The 19,158-nt window shown below is 44.8% G+C and overlaps 1 protein-coding gene across 1 annotated transcript; it reads right to left on the minus strand.

The window, feature by feature from the left end:
* Nucleotides 1–1,667: 1,667 nt before the first annotated feature.
* LOC310874627 (protein FAM13C-like) lies at nt 1,668–18,335 on the minus strand (the record flags this gene model as incomplete). The annotated part of the gene is made up of 11 exons (XM_083787486.1): nt 1,668–1,803; nt 2,731–2,832; nt 3,255–3,454; nt 4,979–5,074; nt 5,648–5,731; nt 6,064–6,193; nt 9,161–9,245; nt 9,657–9,738; nt 12,547–12,685; nt 13,469–13,820; nt 18,077–18,335. The coding sequence occupies 11 exons, from the start codon at nt 18,333–18,335 to the stop codon at nt 1,668–1,670; spliced, it is 1,665 nt and encodes a 554-aa protein (XP_083643612.1).
* Nucleotides 18,336–19,158: the final 823 nt, after the last annotated feature.

Genomic DNA, 19,158 nt, shown 5'->3' on the forward strand with positions numbered 1-19,158 from the left:
TCCACCTGGTCAGCCTGATGGAGGGGAAAGAAACTGGTCGGAATAACGTGTTCCTTCCACGCGCTACGTCCAAGCGGGGAAACTCCCCCCTCATGCATAGAAGGAAGCATGTCAGTCCGTTGCTCTCCCCAGGTTAGTAGAGGGAGTGTAGAGCTCAGGAATCAGGATTACACTAGACAATTGACACTGTGTGAAAAAAAATGGTTTACAAAAATCGTGGGATAAGAATTATAAAAAATAAAGTATAGAAGTCTAGTTGTGCTCAATGTGAAGGACAGTGTCAAATATACTTGGAGTTCCAGGAATGTCGGTTGGTTCTGAACAATGACAATACTTTCATCACATGCTGCTGTATAGATTCAGGGTTTCGTTTTTTCAGTTGAACTCTGTATTACAGTATTCCCCTGACCTCATGTCCTCCTCCCGTGTGACAGATTATTTTTCTGTTCTCCAAAAACAATATGAAAATGGAGCCGAAACAAAGGCGATTCGTGGATATTCAAACAACGCATACTGATACACACACACACAGGTACTACGGTGACGAATTGGACAACATCTGACCAAGCATCAGACGTTCGACGCGACAAGGCTCCTCTGACTCATGTCAGTCGACTCGACGTGGACATCACACCGCTCGGCACGGGCACTCCCTCGCTAGTGCCTCGTTTGGGTGTGCCTCGGGACCAGGGGTCATCAACATGTCCGTACAGAGGTCAGGGGTCACCAACATGTCCGTAGACGGACGAATGTGTCCGAGACTTGGTCTTGTCCGTGGCAAATGTTTGATTTTCTTTTTACCCTACCATTATAATGTTCTAATTTTTTATCATAGGACCCAGTTACTGAATGTCGAGTCACCCGATTTTCTTCGGAATATGATTGACAATTTGACACTGATATACTACGACACGACGGCACATTAGGAGTCCAACTAGTACTTGTGGTTCTCAAATGTTCTATTTGCATTTGTATACATATACACGCTCAGAGTTACAGATCTGTTATTCTAGGGCTATCTCTTCATGTGTATTATTGCTCGCTCATTTTGTATGTCTGTGGCAAAAATTGAATTTTGACAAACAATTTCCACCACAAGCCGTCATGGCAATGACCCCTGCTCGCGACGCTCAATGTCTTGTTTTAAATGATTTTGTTACTGCTGCATCTACCTATACCTATACTATTCCGAGTTTGGGAGTGAGATGCTGAATGGCCGCTGCAGTCGTCCATTGTCAGCTAGTTACCCGACGTAGGAGGACTACAGGGAACGTTGAAAAGTCACACGAGTCAACAGTGGTGCCCGTATCACGTCAGAATGTGCGATGCGACTTTTAGATGTCGCCCAACCCGCCGAAATAATACAACCTGTGAGTGTGTAGATTCCAACTATCCACGACAATGTGACAGTGGAACAAAAAAAAAAGAAAAAAGAAGAAAAACCAAACGTGCTCGGACCAGCCAGCCAGCCAGCCAGGGACACACATAGCTCCATATAGGAGTGGTTGCACCACTCAAAAACGGTCTTTTAATAAACGTTTAAATTAGCCCTCGTCTGGTAGAGTGTACACTTTACACTTTAGGGCACAGGGTTTTATGTACACTTTCTTTCTCCTCTCTGTAAAATATAAGCTTACGATTTAGGAGCAAGAATGGGGGGGGGGGGGTCACTTCCTGTTTGGCGAGGATTTTGTCACTTCCTGTTTGGTGAGGAGGACTTCAAGGAGGCGGAGCTTGGCCTTAAGATGCTTGTATTCCTGGTATTCTGCCGCCATGGGAGAACGGTCTTCTTTCTGACAGATCCTGTGGGACAACATGAAGGACACGTTGAACCCATTTTGACCTGGGAACGATTCTACAAAATGTCTTCTAAATCCTGACAGTTTTCTGAAAAACCTCGTTTCTATGTCAGTGGTTCTCAATATTTCATGTCAAGGACCCCAAGAATTATATGTAATTGGCCGCCGACCCCCTCATCTGAAAATATGTGGTTCCAGACCAGGGACCTTCAGAAGCAAAGATTTTAGTTAAAAACGTTGGCTCTGAAAGAATATATTTTCAAGGATTTGGGCCACATTTTCACGATTTTTCAAAAGTAGCAGAACTACAAGTTCATAGCGTGGCACCAAGTGCCGCGCTATGAGCTTGTAGATCTGCTATTTTTCAACAGCTAAAGCATAACATAATGCTTAAAATACCAAAAGGGGTTCCCGTACAGAATGGGTTAACCCATTTAGACCTGAGATCAGATTCTACAAAATGTCTTCTAAATCATGACTTATTTTTTTTCTCTCTTAAAATCCTGTTTCTATGTCGGTGGTTCTCAAACTATTTCATGTCAAGGACCCCAAACATTATATGAAATTGAACATGAACATTTGCTGCTCCCGTGCTTGCGGTTAGGGTTAGGTTAGGGTTTGAGGTAGGTTGTCGGACCAATAGTACGGTATGTCTAAACTAAAGCCTGTACTCGATGTTACTGCTGCAAAATTAGTTTCATTTTTGCCAGAAACAGACTGTATCAAATATGACTGACAAATAAACGATACAGAGCCACCTCCCACGACAATATCGCTGGGACAGTTTGTTTATTTTTGGACCACAATTCTTATATGAGACGATTTTAAGATGACCCCATGCAATTAGAATAGAATATAAAATTATAAATGTATAGAATTGGCCTCAGGTATATAAACTGGCTCTGGGAAGCAGTGCATCTCTCCTCCTCACCTCCCAGTCTGACGCTGAAACTCCTCCTCAAACTCCCTCAGAACTTTGCGGCTTCTCTTCTTCTCCGAGCGCGTCTCCCTCAGACACTGCAGGAGTTCAGACCTGGAGGACACATTGTACATAAACAATGTAATGCTTGTTTGAACGATTAGCGCCGGTGCTTCAGAACCAAAAACCAAAAATCACTGGCTGGATTGCTGGCTGACTTGACTCCCTGACTGGGGTCTGAGCACACTTTAGATTCCATGCGTGGGGCAGAAGAAGCTGTGTTTTGCGTCATTTCCGTTTTTTTAGACAGCTGGTGGTTGGAAAAGAAGCTCCACCCACACGGCAGAATGCCGCGTCGGCCAGATTCCCAGAAAAGCTTCTTTTCCATCCACCAGCTGTCTAAAAAAACGGAAATGACGCAAAACACAGCTTCTTCTGTCCGCACATAGAAGTTCAAGTGTGCCCAGGTTGACTGACTGACTGACTGACTGACTGACTGACTGACTGACTGACTGACTGACTGACTGACATCGTACCTTGACGCCTCGTGCAGATTGGCCATGTTGAACGCCTGCTGTTGACGGACAGCCTTCACTTCGTCTATCGGGGACACAAAGGCGGGGTCGCCGTCGTGATCGCTGTCCTCCTCATTGGCCGCTGGCCGTGTCACTCTCTGAGGGGGCGGGACAGCTTCATAACTCACAGCGTAGTCGTCGTCAGAGCCCTCCTCTTCCTCCTATACCACGTGAGAACAAGAAACAAGAAAGTCATGCTTCATATCAAGGATTATTATTATAGGACTGTGCGTGACTGCGTGTGTGCAAAGTCCCTGCTTGTTTTAAATCTGCTGTGGTTATCCCTGTTCCTAAGAAGCTTGCTGTTAGCATGAATGACTACAGGCCTGTCGCCTTGACCTCTGTCGTGATGAAAATATTTGAACGCATTATCTGTAAACACCTGTCCAATGTTGAGATGGATAACTTCCAGTTTGCCTATCGAGCTAACAGGTCTGTAGAGGATGCTGTGTCTCTGTGCCTCCACAGTATCCTACAGCACCTGGAGGCCCTGCCACATATGTTAGAGTTTTATTTATTTATTTCAGTTCTGCGTTTAATACGATTTTGCCCATCAAACTATTCGATAAGCTCTTGGCCATGGGTATTAATCATTCTCTTTGTCTCTGGATTTTAGACTTTCTGTCAAACCGGAAGCAAGTGGTGAAGATTGGCAACATGCTTTCTCAATCCATGACTCTTAACACTGGGGCCCCCCAAGGCTGTGTTCTCTCAGCCCTCCTCTTCGCACTTTATACCAATGACTTTATTTCACATTCTCAATTTGTTTCTTTTTTTAAATACGCAGATGACACAACTGTCGTTGGTTATATTAAAAATGGTGACGAATCAGCCTACAGGGCTGAGGTGGCAGCCCTCGTAGACTGGTGCACTTCGAATAACCTTATCCTAAACCTGGCTAAGACCAAAGAAATTATGTTTAATTTCCGGAAAAAGGAGATTATGCCCCCATCCCTGGTTATCGACGACCAGCCTGTCGAAAGGGTTGACAGTTTTAAATTCCTTGGCACCACTATATGCTGCTCCGTGAAATGGGAAGTAAACACTAGTAACATCTTGAGTAAAGCCCACCAGAGGCTTCACTTCCTACGCCTCTTAAAGAAGTTCGGTGTGACTGGGGAGGCGTTGGTTCACTTCTACAGAGCCACTGTGGAGAGTGTCCTCGTCTTCTCAGTCTCAGTGTGGTATGGAAACACCACCGTCTTAGAGAGGAAACGGCTGGAAAGGGTGGTACGCACCCGACCTCCCATCCGTCTCCTCTATCTACACCATACGCACACGCACTAAGCGCAGGATGCAGAAGGTGTTCGCTGACCCCTCCCACCCTGCCTGCTCTCTTTTTGCACCACTGCCCTCAGGTAAGAGACTCCGGTCTCTAAAGTGCAACACCTCCCGCTTTAAGAACAGCACTTATCCCGAGGCTGTGATGAAATTGCTATTTATTTAACATGAATTGTAACGTTTTGCATTCTTCTTATTGGTCCCCCTCATATGATGCTTGTACTTTTGTATCTTGTTCTACTGTCTGAATATGTGATGTGAATGTGTCTTTATGTATGTCTGTTTTTAGTGCACTGAAACAAATTCCAATGAACTCTGTTGACATGGCAATAAAGTCTTGAATCTTTGAATCTTTGTGCGTGCGTGCGTGTGTGCGTGCGTGCGTGCGTAGGTGTGTGCCTTACTATTATGGTGAAAGTAGGGCTGGCACACAGCAGGCGCTTGATCATCTGGTATCTGTCATACAGAGACTTGACCAGGCTGTCAGGCTGCTTAGAACCCTGAGAGAGAGAGAGAGCGAGAAAGAGAGAGAGAGAGAGAGAGAGAGAGAGAGAGAGAGATTTTCTATTAAAACAAACCACATCAGGGCAAAAGAAAATCTAAACCAGCTATACTGTATACTACTGATAAATGTAAAAGCTATCATGATGGTGGCTTTCTTGTAGTAAGCATCTGCAAAGTTAGGCTGAAGCAATAACTATTACTTCAGATCTCAGTAGGACTTTTGGGTCTCTGCTATTGGCGTGAATGACATAAGGCCTACTGTATATTCATGGTCCAGTTTTCGGTGACCACCGAAAACTACAACATGACATCAGTCTTCACCCAAAACTGGACTACCGGTATGAAAGGCCTTAAGCCTTTTGACATGATGAGTGCTAAATAACAGATTACAAATTATTTGGGGCGGCCCCTGAGCTCAGCCCCTTAGGCCTGTGCAGAGGGAGAGAGAGAGAGAGAGAGAGAGAGAGAGAGAGAGAGAGAGAGAGAGAGAGAGAGAGAGAGAGAGAGAGAGAAAGAGAGAGAGAGAGAGAGAGAGAGAGAGAGAGAAGAGCTTGTGTGTATGTGCTTACTGCTCGGCCGTGCACGCTCTCAAAGTACAGCAGACACTTCTGAAGGATCATCTTTTCCACCACCATCTGAGCCTGGGTCATCTCCTACACACGTATGCACGCACACACAGATTGATTGTTTTTCACAGTATGCAGAATGGGTACGTTTCAAAGGAAAGCACAAGTCAATACAAAAACTGTTACTTTGTGGATGATACAACAGGGTGCACGGTGTACACACACACACACACACACACACACACACACACACACACACACACACACACACACACACACACACACACACACACACACACACACACACACACACACACACACACACACACACACACACACACACACACACACACACACACACACACACACACACACACACACACACACACACACACACACACACAGACACACACGCCTACCTTGACGTTCTCAGGCATGGCCAGAGCCTGTCTCTTCTCTCTCAGTCTTTTGAACAGCGACTCCACCGTTTCCTCTAGAGTGGGAGTATGTTGCTGTAGCTCAGGCGCCCCCTGCTGGCTAGCACCGTACCTGCAGGATGAGTTTCCGTGTGTAGTTTCATTTTTCAACATGACTCCAGTCATTCATGATTCATTATTCATAATATATATTAATCATTCATTCATTAATTCATTAATTCATTTTCTATATGACTAAAACCACAGCTGCCAACTCTCACAACGCTCTCAGATCATCATAGCTCGAGTCATATATGAAATCAATTTGAATCATGATCTATGTTCTTCTACACTTACAAAAGGTTAGCTTTATGTGAATTCCTTCTGTGCTGTCAAGTTTATAACGTTTTTAGTTTTGCTGCTTAAATGTCTGCTGAAATGTTAGCTCTCCAGACAGTGACATTATTGTGTGGGCATGACTAGTGACTAATAACACTCAGAGGTTCCATGTTCAAATCCCACTTTCAGTCAGTGTATCATAAATAATCATTGATTTAACTTTCCAGGCCTAGGTTATGTCACCGCCTAGCTGTGTCTGATTTTTGGCATCACAAACTTTAATTTTCAATAAAAACAAAAATCTACAATGACATGACATCTTTTCAACAGATCTCTCTGCCTCAATGAGCACATAACTAACGGGTCGTCCATACGACGTCAAACAGACCTCTATATAAACGCCAACCCCAAAACGTACATCATACGACGTCCTAAGCGCATAACCAACGGGACGTCCATACAACGTCCATACGACGTCAAACAGACCTCTCTGTAAACGCCAACCCCAAAACGTCCTAAGCGCATAACCAACGGGACGTCCATACAACGTCCATACGACGTCAAACAGACCTCTCTGTAAACCCAACCCCAAAACGTACGTCCAGGTCGCCGTCCCAGCCAGACGTCCATACAACGTCGTCGAGACGACCTGACAGTCAAACTCAGGTACGACATGCATGCATCACGCAGTCCGTTGCAAAAAAGACGTCCATGTGACGTCCATACAACGTTGACAGGACCTGCTGCATGGAAACGCTTTCCCGTTCATTCTCTACGAGTCTACGGTGTGCTGAACCACTAACGGACGTAATTACATTTCTGGCCACAACGTGGGTGTCAATGCGCTGTGGCGCTGTTCCACATTTCACTGCCGATGTGCCACCCAGACTGAAGTAGCATGAGGAGGGGGCTTTCTCAACCATTTCAGGCCGTGACACCCAAAATCATATTTGAATCAACTATAAGTTACAACTATCACCATCCGTATCGTACAGTAACAGGTGACGAAATTATCCTTGAACGCATGTGTACTGTTGTGTAGTTGTTCTTATGTTTTGTTTTGTTGCCCTGGTTGATGTTGTTTGGATTGTCCTGTTTATTTTTGTTTGTTCTGTGTTCTTTTGTTCTAAATATATACATGTATTCATTTATGTATTATTTACGGTCTTCACGGATCGCCTTGATAAAGAGATGGTTCATCTCAACTCTCAAGGGAAGGGTTAGAATACCAATAAAGAATTTCAAGACAGACAACTGTGGCTGCATGGTTTTCAATCAATTGCTTTCTTTTCACAAATAAGGAAGCCCCGCCGTGAGGCAGGGCATCAAAAAATTTGTTGATACTCATAATGTTCCTCTCCACGGAAATCTTTAGTAAAAGGCGAAAGATTTATACGATCTGAAGAGAAACAAGAGTGTACTGCAGAGAGGCGCAACTGGAACCCGACCAATGTAATGACTTAGCACCTAGAGTCACGTTCTACACTAAACAAAAGAAAATAACACGGACACTCTATGTGAGAGTAAATAAAATAACACATCGATTTCTGTTTTTAAATACTACGACGAAGCGCTACAGATACAACATAATACGTTCAAATATACAATGAGTTTCTCACTCTCAGACAGTCACAGGCGCTTTGCATGATGGGGGGAAAAGCAAGTAGTCGCCTGGGCTTCGTTTATTGGCTGAACAGGATCACGTGTCATTGGAGGGTGCCGCCCTTTGTCCGTGCATTTCGCACAGCAGTGTTCTCTCAGACAGACAATATTATGAATATCACAAGAAGAACCGAAGGGAATAAATAAATGAAGATGAGATGAGATCAGATACATACCGTATGGCCATTCTACACATAAAATACATGCTTTACAACCATTAAGTTATATAATATTATGTGTGGATCTTTATGGATTTGTTCACCGAGAGAAACAGATAGATATGGTGTGTGTCGCCCTCAAGTGGATAAAATGGCAAAAAATTGATTACAGCTTCTAGTGGTGACAGATCTTTTGTCCCTTGGCTTTAATTTCATTTCAATATCTAAAAATGTAAATACTACAGCCCACTTAATGACTGCACCCATTGAATTAACCTCAAAGGGTCAATATAATCCATTCATTATTTTTTATTTCATTCCTGATCGAGGGTATAGTTCATAGATATAGCACACCCAGTGCAATTTAGCAGTTGGAATATCTTTAAAGGACCACTTCACTCATTTTAAACCTACCTTCATTATAATAGGGTCCTCACTAACGTTCATGATAAAATGCCAAAATTATTTTTCTACTCGGTCTGTGTCTCCTAGCTGAGTCATAGGAGGGGCTGTGGGCAGAAACCTGTCCACCAGTGACATCATCAATGGGGAATCCAAGCTAATAGAAGCTGCAGGATTTCTATTCCTGAAAAGTTGCAATTGCGATAATGGAAGCCATCGTGCTCACGATAATACAAATCTAAAAAAATATATATATATTAAAGTCTTGTTTAAAAGCAAATCTGCCTAATGTCACTAGTGAATGGGTTTCTGAACTGCCCACCGCCCTCCTATGAGACAAAGACTGAGTAGGAAAAAAAATGTATTTTATCATGAACATTATTGAGGACCAATTATGAAGATTATGAAAGTGGTCCATTCATAGATGGGTTTCTTTTGTATCAACAGATATTACAGCACATAAGCCACACATAGCCACAAATAACATCACTTGAATGTTTTGTGAAAAGTTGTCAGCCCATGCTGTTGTTTGTTGTTACCTGCAGACGTCAGTGTGTTGCTGTCCTGTGGCATCACCTGCCTCCTGGTCCTTCAACTCAAATATGGACTGTCTCAGTTTCAGCTCTGGGAAAGGGGAGAGCAGAGTAGGGCCATTCATGATCAGCTAGAAAGGAAAATGACCGGAGAATGCAGCATTCTCTTTACAATAAGTCTTTATCGATCTATCAATCTTTCTTAGTTGCTCCCGACGAGCAGTTTGGCGCCTTCGCATGTTTTTTCCGCCAGCGGTTTATAAATGCACTATCTATCTATCTATCTATCTATCTATCTATCTATCTATCTATCTATCTATCTATCTATCTATCTATCTATCTATCTATCTATCTATCTATCTATCTATCTGCCCATCCATCCATCCATCTGAAAGAGTAACCTAACCTATGTGTTAATTCTTATTTCAGGCGTATTTTAGGGTAAGGAACTGAACAGGTATATACTGTGATATTGAACATGTGTTCTGCTATGCTTTTATACCTTTGAGCTGTTTGCGCGCCTTGGCCAGTTCAGTCATGACTCTAATAATCTCTGGGTTGGCACTCTTGTCATTGTAGGACGGCTGGAAGAGAGAGAGAGAGAGAGAGAGAGGGGGTGAGGGTCATAGAATATACAGTACATTTGGCTCTTCAACAGGTGACAAGTATATGTTTTTTTTGAGTGGTGCAACCACTCCAAAGAACAGCAATGTCCGTGTTCACCTATGTGTTCACCTATGTCTATGAGCACCAGTATATGACTATTAGTACCAGTAGGGGCGCTGTTGTGCAGAGAGAGGGATAGTGCTGCACTGTTGTCTGCTAATGAGAGAGAGAGGGGGGGGGGGGAGGTGGGGGAGGGGGGGAGTTGCACCATTCAGTTCACACGGGTGTGATTTTTATACAGGACCTGGCTGTCACACCTGCCTCTATTCATCCATTGAAACCCCCCCAGTGAGTGTGCCCATATCGGTCTGTTTTCTGACCACAAGGGGGAGACAGCAGCACATTCAATAATTCCTATGGAGGCTGAGCAAGATTCAAACTGACAGCATGTCTTTACATTGGTAAAGTACTTGTACATTTACTTGTAGGCTACTTAAGTACAATTTTGAGGTATTTGTACTTGTACTTTGATTTCTAGGCAATTTACAATTGCCTAGAAATTTACTCCACTACATTAATTTGAAAACTTTAGTTATAGTTACTTTGATTATTATTACAAAACATACATTAACCCCTTTAGCCCTGTATACATCTCGGCAGTTTGAGAATATCCGATCTACAAGCTTGTGCTTATAGATCTGCTATTTTCAAAATATTTGTATGCGTTTGAAAACTTATAGATCTGCTATTTTCAAAATATTTGTATACGTTTGAAATATTTCTGCATAATGAGTTTCTACTTTTGGAACTTAAAGTATACAATACATTTTGATGCCAATAAGTTAGTACTTTTGCTCAAGTACATTTTTAATTCCGGAGTAGTTCTACATTGCAGTATTGATACTTTTACTTTTTCTACCTCTGTACTATAGAGTGAAGTTCACTCCCGTTTCTTGTCTCCGTTGTCTGGTTTTAATGAAGACATGATCCCCCAGGACAATGTCCCTGCCTAGATTCTATTACTATAGTACATTATAAAACAAATTGATAGTTGGCAGTGACAGTTCTGTCCTTAATCCCCTTTCGTTTGGAGACATAGGAAAGTAAGAAGTAGACATAGGGAAGACAGCTAGAAACAGCGACAGAGACAGACAATAAGACATGCATGTGTAAGAGAGACAGACAGTAGGAAAGCTGAGAGGGAGACAGTGTAGGAGAGACAATAGGAAAGCAGAGAGGGAGCAGTGTAGGAGAGACAGACCATAAGAAAGCTGAGAGGGAGACAGTGTAGGAGAGACAGACAGTAGGAAAGCTGAGAGGGAGACAGTGTAGGATACAAAGTAGGAGAGACAGACAGTATAGGGAAGCTGAGAAGGAGACAGTGTAGGATACAAAGTAGGAGAGACAGACAGTATAGGGAAGCTGAGAAGGAGACAGTGTAGGATACAAAGTAGGAGAGACAGACAGTATAGGGAAGCTGAGAGGGAGACAGTGTAGGATACAAAGTAGGAGAGACAGACATTAGGAAAGCTGAGAGACAGACAGTGTAGGAGAGACAGACAGTCGAAAGCTGAGAGGGAGACAGTGTAGGATACAAAGTAGGAGATACAGACATTAGGAAAGCTGAGAGGGAGACAGTGTATTATACAAAGTAGGAGAGACAGACAGTAGGAAAGCTGAGAGACAGACAGTGTAGGAGAGACAGACAGTCGAAAGCTGAGAGGGAGACAGTGTAGGATAGAAAGACAGTAGGAAAGCTGAGAGGGAGACAGTGTAGGAGAGACAGACAGTAGAACAGCTGAGAGGGAGACAGTAAAGGAGAGACAGACAGTAGGACAGCTGAGAGGGAGACAGTGTATAGGATAGAAAGACAGTAGGAAAGCTGAGAGGGAGACAGTGTATAGGATAGAAAGACAGTAGGACAGCTGAGAGGGAGACAGTGTATGAGAGACAGACAGTAGGACAGCTGAGAGGGAGACAGGGTATGAGAGACAGACAGTAGGACAGCTGAGAGGGAGACCGTGTATAGGGTAGAAAGACAGTAGTCCAGCTGAGAGGGAGACAGTGTAGGAGAGAAAGACAGTAGGACAGCTGAGAGGGAGACAGTGTATGAGAGAAACAGACAGTAGGACAGCTGAGAGGGAGACAGTGTATAGGATAGAAAGATAGTAGGACAGCTGAGAGGGAGACAGTGTAGGAGAGAAAGACAGTAGGACAGCTGAGAGGGAGACAGTGTATGAGAGAGACAGACAGTAGGACAGCTGAGAGGGAGACAGTGTATAGGATAGAAAGATAGTAGGACAGCTGAGAGGGAGACAGTGGTATTTTTTGCCCGTCTTCACTCAGTTTGCTGAAAATAGCCGATTAACAAGTTCTCTCAACGCACCACATTGTGTGGCGAGCTCGTAGAATGGCTATTTCCACCGAATCTAGGCCTCCATAGGTTTCAAGTGGCTCGCTTCTACAACATCAACATCTTATTCAATGTAATAAATTATGACATATTTTTGCACGTGATCTCTGGTTATTAATGTATTAAAATCACACTCGTGTGAAGTGAGGGGCGCAGCAAGGGCAGTATTTTATATAAGCCAGGTGACGTCTTACGTTGTCATTTATTGCCCTGAACAGTTCAGACTTAGCTGGCACGGAATACATAATAATTTACCCTAAACAAACATTAAAGTCCATAGACTTGGCTTGCCGATGACATAATTTCGTAAAGCCATGCATTGGAGTGGCTAGCGCCCCTGAAGAATATATGGATATAAAGCAGTCCTTCTTACCTTGTAGTTCATCTCCTGTTCAAAGTGCTCCTCAAACTTCCTGACCTTCCTCTTTAGGGCCTGGATGTGTCGGGTGAGGAGAGGGATGGAGGGAGGGGCCGTGACCTCTGGCCCCTCTGCCCGGTCAAGACCCCTGGAGCTGCGCACGCAAACACACACACGCACGCACACGCACACACACACACACACACACACACACACACACACACACACACACACACACACACACACACACACACACACACACACACACACACACACACACACACACACACACACATACAGATAATCCTATATTAAAATTTGCTTATGAGGGCCGGCCGGCGGACCACATCACTCACTCTGACTCAGACATAACCATAAACATATACAGTATATAGGCAGGACCACGACACTATTACAGTGGGTTTTAACAGCGGGCGACAGCCAGACTAATTTCCCGGAAGTGCATTATTTATTTGTCAATTGGACCCGGCAACTACTGGCGATAGCAGGCGAACAGGCGATGGTCGAAAAGTGGGCGGAGGAACGTCGCCCGAAGAAAGATGAAAATATATTACATGTTTTGAACGACATCGTCCGGCGACAGCGGGCGATAGCCAATGAAATTGATGTGTTGCTTTGTTTACCCTCCATACGACCTAAACGAGGACATATAGGTAATGACAGCAGGAATACCCACTAGGAGCTTTCTATCGCCCGCTGTTAACATGCACTGTTAGACATAACCATGTCATTGCAGGCTGATGACAGTCATACAGGCAAAAAAAGTCAGACAGACAGGACAGGACAGGACAGGACAGGACAGGACAGGACAGGACAGGACAGGACAGGACAGGACAGGACAGGACAGGACAGGACAGGACAGGACAGGACAGGACAGGACAGGACAGGACAGGACAGGACAGGAATAGAGACCTACAGCATGTAGGGCTGGTTGCAGGGCGGCGAGGGCGCGTCATCGGGGTCCGAGCTGAACCTCAGGCTGAGGGCGGAGCAGCGCGGCGAGGGCAGAGGGCTGTGGCCTCCCGCCAACAGATGGACCAGACCCCCGCCAACGCCTCCTTCTCCGTCACCTCCTCCTAGGCTCGCCCACAGAGGGGCGTAGGCGACGGGGCGCGGGCTCTGTGGGTGCTCTCCATCGCCCGCCAGGGGCTGCATGAGGGGGTAACAGCTCTGGGTGGGCTGCAGTGGGGCCAGGGGCTGGTGGCTCTTGGGCGACAGGGTTTTGGGTGACAGGGTTTTGGGCGACTGCGGCGGTCTGTTAAAGAGCTCTGTGGAGACACCGAAACATGGAGAGAAACATACATTTTATATATATATATCAAACTGTCTCAAACTGTCTGCTAAAACAGCTAACTCCACCACCTATCTCCCTCTATTGCAAGTAATTGACAATATATATGAAGTCACAGTCACAACAGCGACTTTGATGAGGCAGCAGTATTGCTTTTTTTCAAAATATAAGGTTTTCTTAATTTCCTGAAAAATTCACATTTTTACATTTTCTGAAAAACATAGGCCTATAGGAATTAGGTGGTTTCTTTCACGACAGCAGAGATATATATGGTCCTGATAACATAGCCTACTCTGGTGTCAAATCTGTCGGGAGACAAAAAGAGACAAAAAGCTAAACAATATACGGTTTATTTCTAGCCTATTCTTTTGGCTAGAGCAGTGGTGTCTGCTGTGTCAATGTTTTCAAATTCAGGGGGCCATATTTTAAAATATTAACATAATACCGTAGGGTTGACTGCATAGATCTGCTTTCATACTGTATCATGCCTTTGGAGCATAACAAAGTCACATGCGTTGCATTATAACAATGCACACACACGCACACACACACACACACACACACACACACACACACAAACACACACACACACACACACACACACACACACACACACACACACACACACACACACACACACACACACACACACACACACACACACACACACACACACACACACACACACACACACACACACACAAACACAAACACTGCAATGCTAATCTATTTACAGTCCAATAAAATTGTCTTTGGTTCAAATGCCAGTGTGGCCAAATGTAGCCTAAGGTAGAAACATGCTTTCTTTCACATCTTGTGAATGAAAACAACACAAGGAACAAGCAGTACGGAATCCTTACACATTCTACAGAGAAATAGCTGCCCAGTTTAATTTCAAAACACCCCGGAAGCTTGTATGTATGAATTTCACATGACTGTACAAGGCAGGCCAATGAATAATACATTTTTAGAAAGGAAGCTGCAAGCCATACTGTATATAAAATGTCTTTGGCTATGTCTGAGCTAATGCTGCCCTATAGTATATAGGCGAATAGGGGAAAGGGAAGCAACGTTGTGCGAGTGTTGGAAGTGCAAACAAAGGTGCTCCATGCGTGGGTTTGGCTCGATCCTTTTCAAGGCTCGGGAGCTTGAAAAACAAATATCTAGCATTTTTCATAAGATGAATGTTGCAGAGTGGCCGTCCTAAAGGCCTCACCGAGGGTTTGTTGGGCTTCCTCCTCACGGAGGACACAGGCATGGCCCTAAACCCATACTGCTCACCTCCTCACGGAGGACACAGGCTGGGGCTCTAACCCATACCGCTCACCACCTCATGGGGGCGCTAACCCACACTGCTCACCTCCTCACGGAGGACACAGGCATGGGGCGCTATAAACCCATACTGCTCACCCGGGTGCCGTCTACATTCCGGCTGTCGCCCGCTTCTCCGGCGGTCACCAGACTATACCTGGTTGTCACGTATAGTCTATTCCTATGAGTCACTATAAATAGAATAACTATATTCAGATCATAACAGCGTATGTCCATCTCACAAACACAGCACTGATATGTTTGCATCTCCAAGAGGATTTGGCCATATACAGCAAAGTTCATCAGGGTCGGGACTCAAACCCGCAACACACTGTCAGGCTGGATTACCAGCCTATAGGTGCCTGGACCGCTAGGCCATGAATCCCTTTTCTGTCTGGGTTTCAGTTAATGAGACCTTGATAATCAAAGAAAAGAGCTGGTAGAGCTATAGCAAAAAACAAAGCTTCCAGAAGACAACTAAAGCAACAAAATGCAGAATAACTTCCTCGAAGCCTCAAAAAGAGGCAGGCTTCTCAGGAGCAGAACAAATGTAATCACCAACTGGAGAGACACATAATAAAACACTATAGTCAAGCTCAGAAGAGACTATTCCAGTGGTGGAATTGTACTTAAGTAAAAGTGTCAATACTGCAGTGTAGAACTACTCCGTTAAAAGTACAGTATACAGTAAATGTCTGGAATTCAAAATGTACTTGAATTAAAGTACAAAAGTATTGGCATCAAAATGTACTTAAAGTACCAAAAGTAGAAAGTACTACTCACTATGCAGAATGTCCCATTTCAAGTTTTCAAACGTAGGCCTATACAAATATTTGGAAAATAGCAGATCGGTGAGCGTATTGTGTAGGTTAGAATGGAAGAGACTTAGAAAAGGCAAAAAGTATGCTCTATATTGCATGGCCTAAAGGTGGCTTCTAAAACTGTTTCAACATTATGAGATTTGTGATCAGTTTATTTGGCCACCAAGTGGCCTCCACTGTTTAATCAAAGTCTACAACATCTACATCCAGATATTTAAAAAACAAAATTAAAGTTACCACTGAGTAGTAACAAGGCAGAGCCCCCCGAGTCCAAGTTAGGCTAGACCGCATACCTAAGTGTGCGTGCGTGCGTGCATGCGTGCGTGCGTGCGTGCATGTTGAGAATCTGTATCTTTCCCCTCTGTCCATCTCATGCGGATTGTCACAAACCGTCCGTTACAAGGTGTCTGGAACTATGATGGAACATAATGGTCTGCCCCGGTGCCTTCCAGATACAGTAGTCTATAGCTGTGTGTACATCTTATCCAACATGACCTTTCATTTTCATGACGGTCGGTCAACTTATATGTACTGTAGGCATAATGTTAATGACATACAGATCTTACAAATGACATGCATGCTACTGTCGATAGGCTATGAGTTCCATACTGGCATTATACAACTGGATTTGTAATGGCTTGTTGACTGCTCCTCCTATATAGGATGGGTTAAGTGCAGAGGACAAATGTCCCCAAGGGGACAGTGAAGTAAAATCTAATCAAAATCACTTCCTCTCACAAAGGACTGTCTGTTCCTTTTCATTTCCAGGAGGGCGGCAGTAGCTGAGTGGTTAGAGAGAGGCCATCTGGTAACAACACTCTGAGTGAAGCTGAAAGTGATTTATTTCTCCTATAACTATATAACAACGGTCGCCCCCCGTCCCCCCCTATCCCCCCTGTCCCCCCCCCCCCTGTCCCCCAACCCCAAAGCTTTGTATTGGCATCAGTATACATTGCATGGGGTCAAGCCCCCAGCAAGGCCATGGCCAACGTTGAAGCCACGAGACGTATAGTGGTCAGACCTGGAACTTCTGGCGAGTCCGTTTGTGCATTTATAGCACAAGGAAACCCCGTGCAGCTGCATGGGGTTTAACATTGAGGACTTCCGCATTTTGGACACCAAAGTTTTGGACACCAAAGCCACTGAGCAACTTCCATCGAAATGAATAGCGGGGGGAGGCAGTCCGCCCTCTATCACTGGACCATTTGATGACATTTAGACTTACTGACCCAAAACTAAAGACATTTCTTTATCGTTGGAAAGGATTTTGTCCACAATTCCACTCTCAAAAAATATACAATGATTTAACTCATGAGAGCGTAAAATGTTACACACTCTCACAAGTTAAAGAACTATAAGGGTCCATTTGGTTACTTACAAACTCTGGAAAAGAAAACTTAGCTGGGGACCACCTGAACACCAGTCCTATAGCATAACTTTACATAGCCTATAGAACATAACTATAACACAGAATTCAACCATGACATAACATTAGAGCAACATGTTTATCTCGCAATAATGTTATGTTTCAGTTCCAGTAGTAAACTGAAGGCTATACAATATAAACGTTATGATGTAAAGTTTGCATGTCCTTTTCAAAAAACTCTGATAAAACTTTAGGGTATACATCTAAAGTATCTATCTAAAGGTTCTAATGTTTCTGCTGTGACGTAAATGAATGTTGATTCTAATAGTATAATTATGATGTGTAAGGCAAGCGTCTGGGCGGGAACCTTTTGGTGTTGCATTATGTAATGCTTTAGCTATTGAAAAATAGCAGATCTACAAGCTCGTAGCGCGCCACTCTATTTTTGAAGAATCGTGAAAAGTGACATGAAAGTGTTTGCGAACGACTGACACATAGAAAAACTGCTTTTTCAAGAAAACAGTCAGGATTTAGACGACATTTGCAGAATCGTTTCCCAGGTCAAAATGGGTTAAACGACACGTCTACACCTATAAATATGAGTCATGAGCAGAGAGAGAGAGAGAGAGAGAGAGAGAGAGAGAGAGGGAGACGGAGAGTATAATCTGTGAGAAAGAGAGAAAGCGGGTCCTTCCGTATATCCACGCATGCAGTCGTCGGTCGGTTCGTATATACCTGGGGGGCTGTTCTCGTCAGCAGGGTAGCCGTGGCACAGGGCCACGGTGGGGGGCGGCCCTTCCTTTGCGCCGTGATGATGTTGGAGGACCCCCGGCCCACCACCACCCCCACCACAGGGGCTCCTCTGCTCCTTGCCGGAGCCCAGGGGGGGAGGCGTGCAGCCCTCCTCCGGGGAGGGACCCAGCGACGGAGGCCCCCCGTCCACGTCCATGGCCTGGAGCTTGAGCAGGGAGCTCTGCAGGCAGAAGCAGAACATGACTGACAGACGACGGAGGCGATGGTGGCAGCGGCGGTGATGATGATGATGACCGCAGCCTCTGTCTCACGACCCACCCTCACGGAGGGGGCCAGTGGTATACGGTCTTCACTCTGGATCAATCAATTAGTCAATATCTGCCCTATATATATAACCTGGAATCCAGCAATAATCGTCTCGGTTGGTTCGTGTCCACTACTATAGACCCGCTGATCCACTGAATGTTATGTGACACGAGGTCTCCTTCTCTCTCACACTCTGTGTGTGGGAGGGGGGACGGGGAGGGGGACGGGGTCTTGGATCAATCAGTTGTATTCCAGATGTTATAGACTCTGGCGCCGGTCAGACAGTAGCCTATAGGGGAGTGGGACAGCATCCTATGAATGACTTACAGCAGGAGGCGGTGTGGATGATGATGATGATCATGATGGCAATGACGTCGATGATCGCAGCCTCTGTCTCACGACCCTCACAGAGGGGCTTATATAGTGGTACAGCGTTCGCTCCCAAAAAGAATTGTCTGGATCCAATTATCAGACAACTATAGCTTCGTCCCTGTATAACGAACCTTTAGGAGTCCAACGGTAATTCTCCTCTCGGTTGGTTGAGGTCCTTTCAGTCCACCGGTCCGTTGCCTTTTCAAATGAACGAGGTCTCATATACCACACTTTGCGGGGAGAAGGGGGGGTGGTCCCTTGGGTCAGTCGGTTGTATTCCAGGAATTACACGGAGCCGTCCCGACGCAGGTCAGTGGGGGACACACACGGCATCATCCTGTGAGTCGTTAAAAACCCTCTTTCTTTGCCCCCTCTTTTCTCTCTCT

Source organism: Protomyctophum parallelum, assembly GCF_964188405.1.
Source record: "Protomyctophum parallelum genome assembly, chromosome: 17".
Classification (NCBI taxonomy): Eukaryota; Metazoa; Chordata; class Actinopteri; order Myctophiformes; family Myctophidae; genus Protomyctophum; species Protomyctophum parallelum.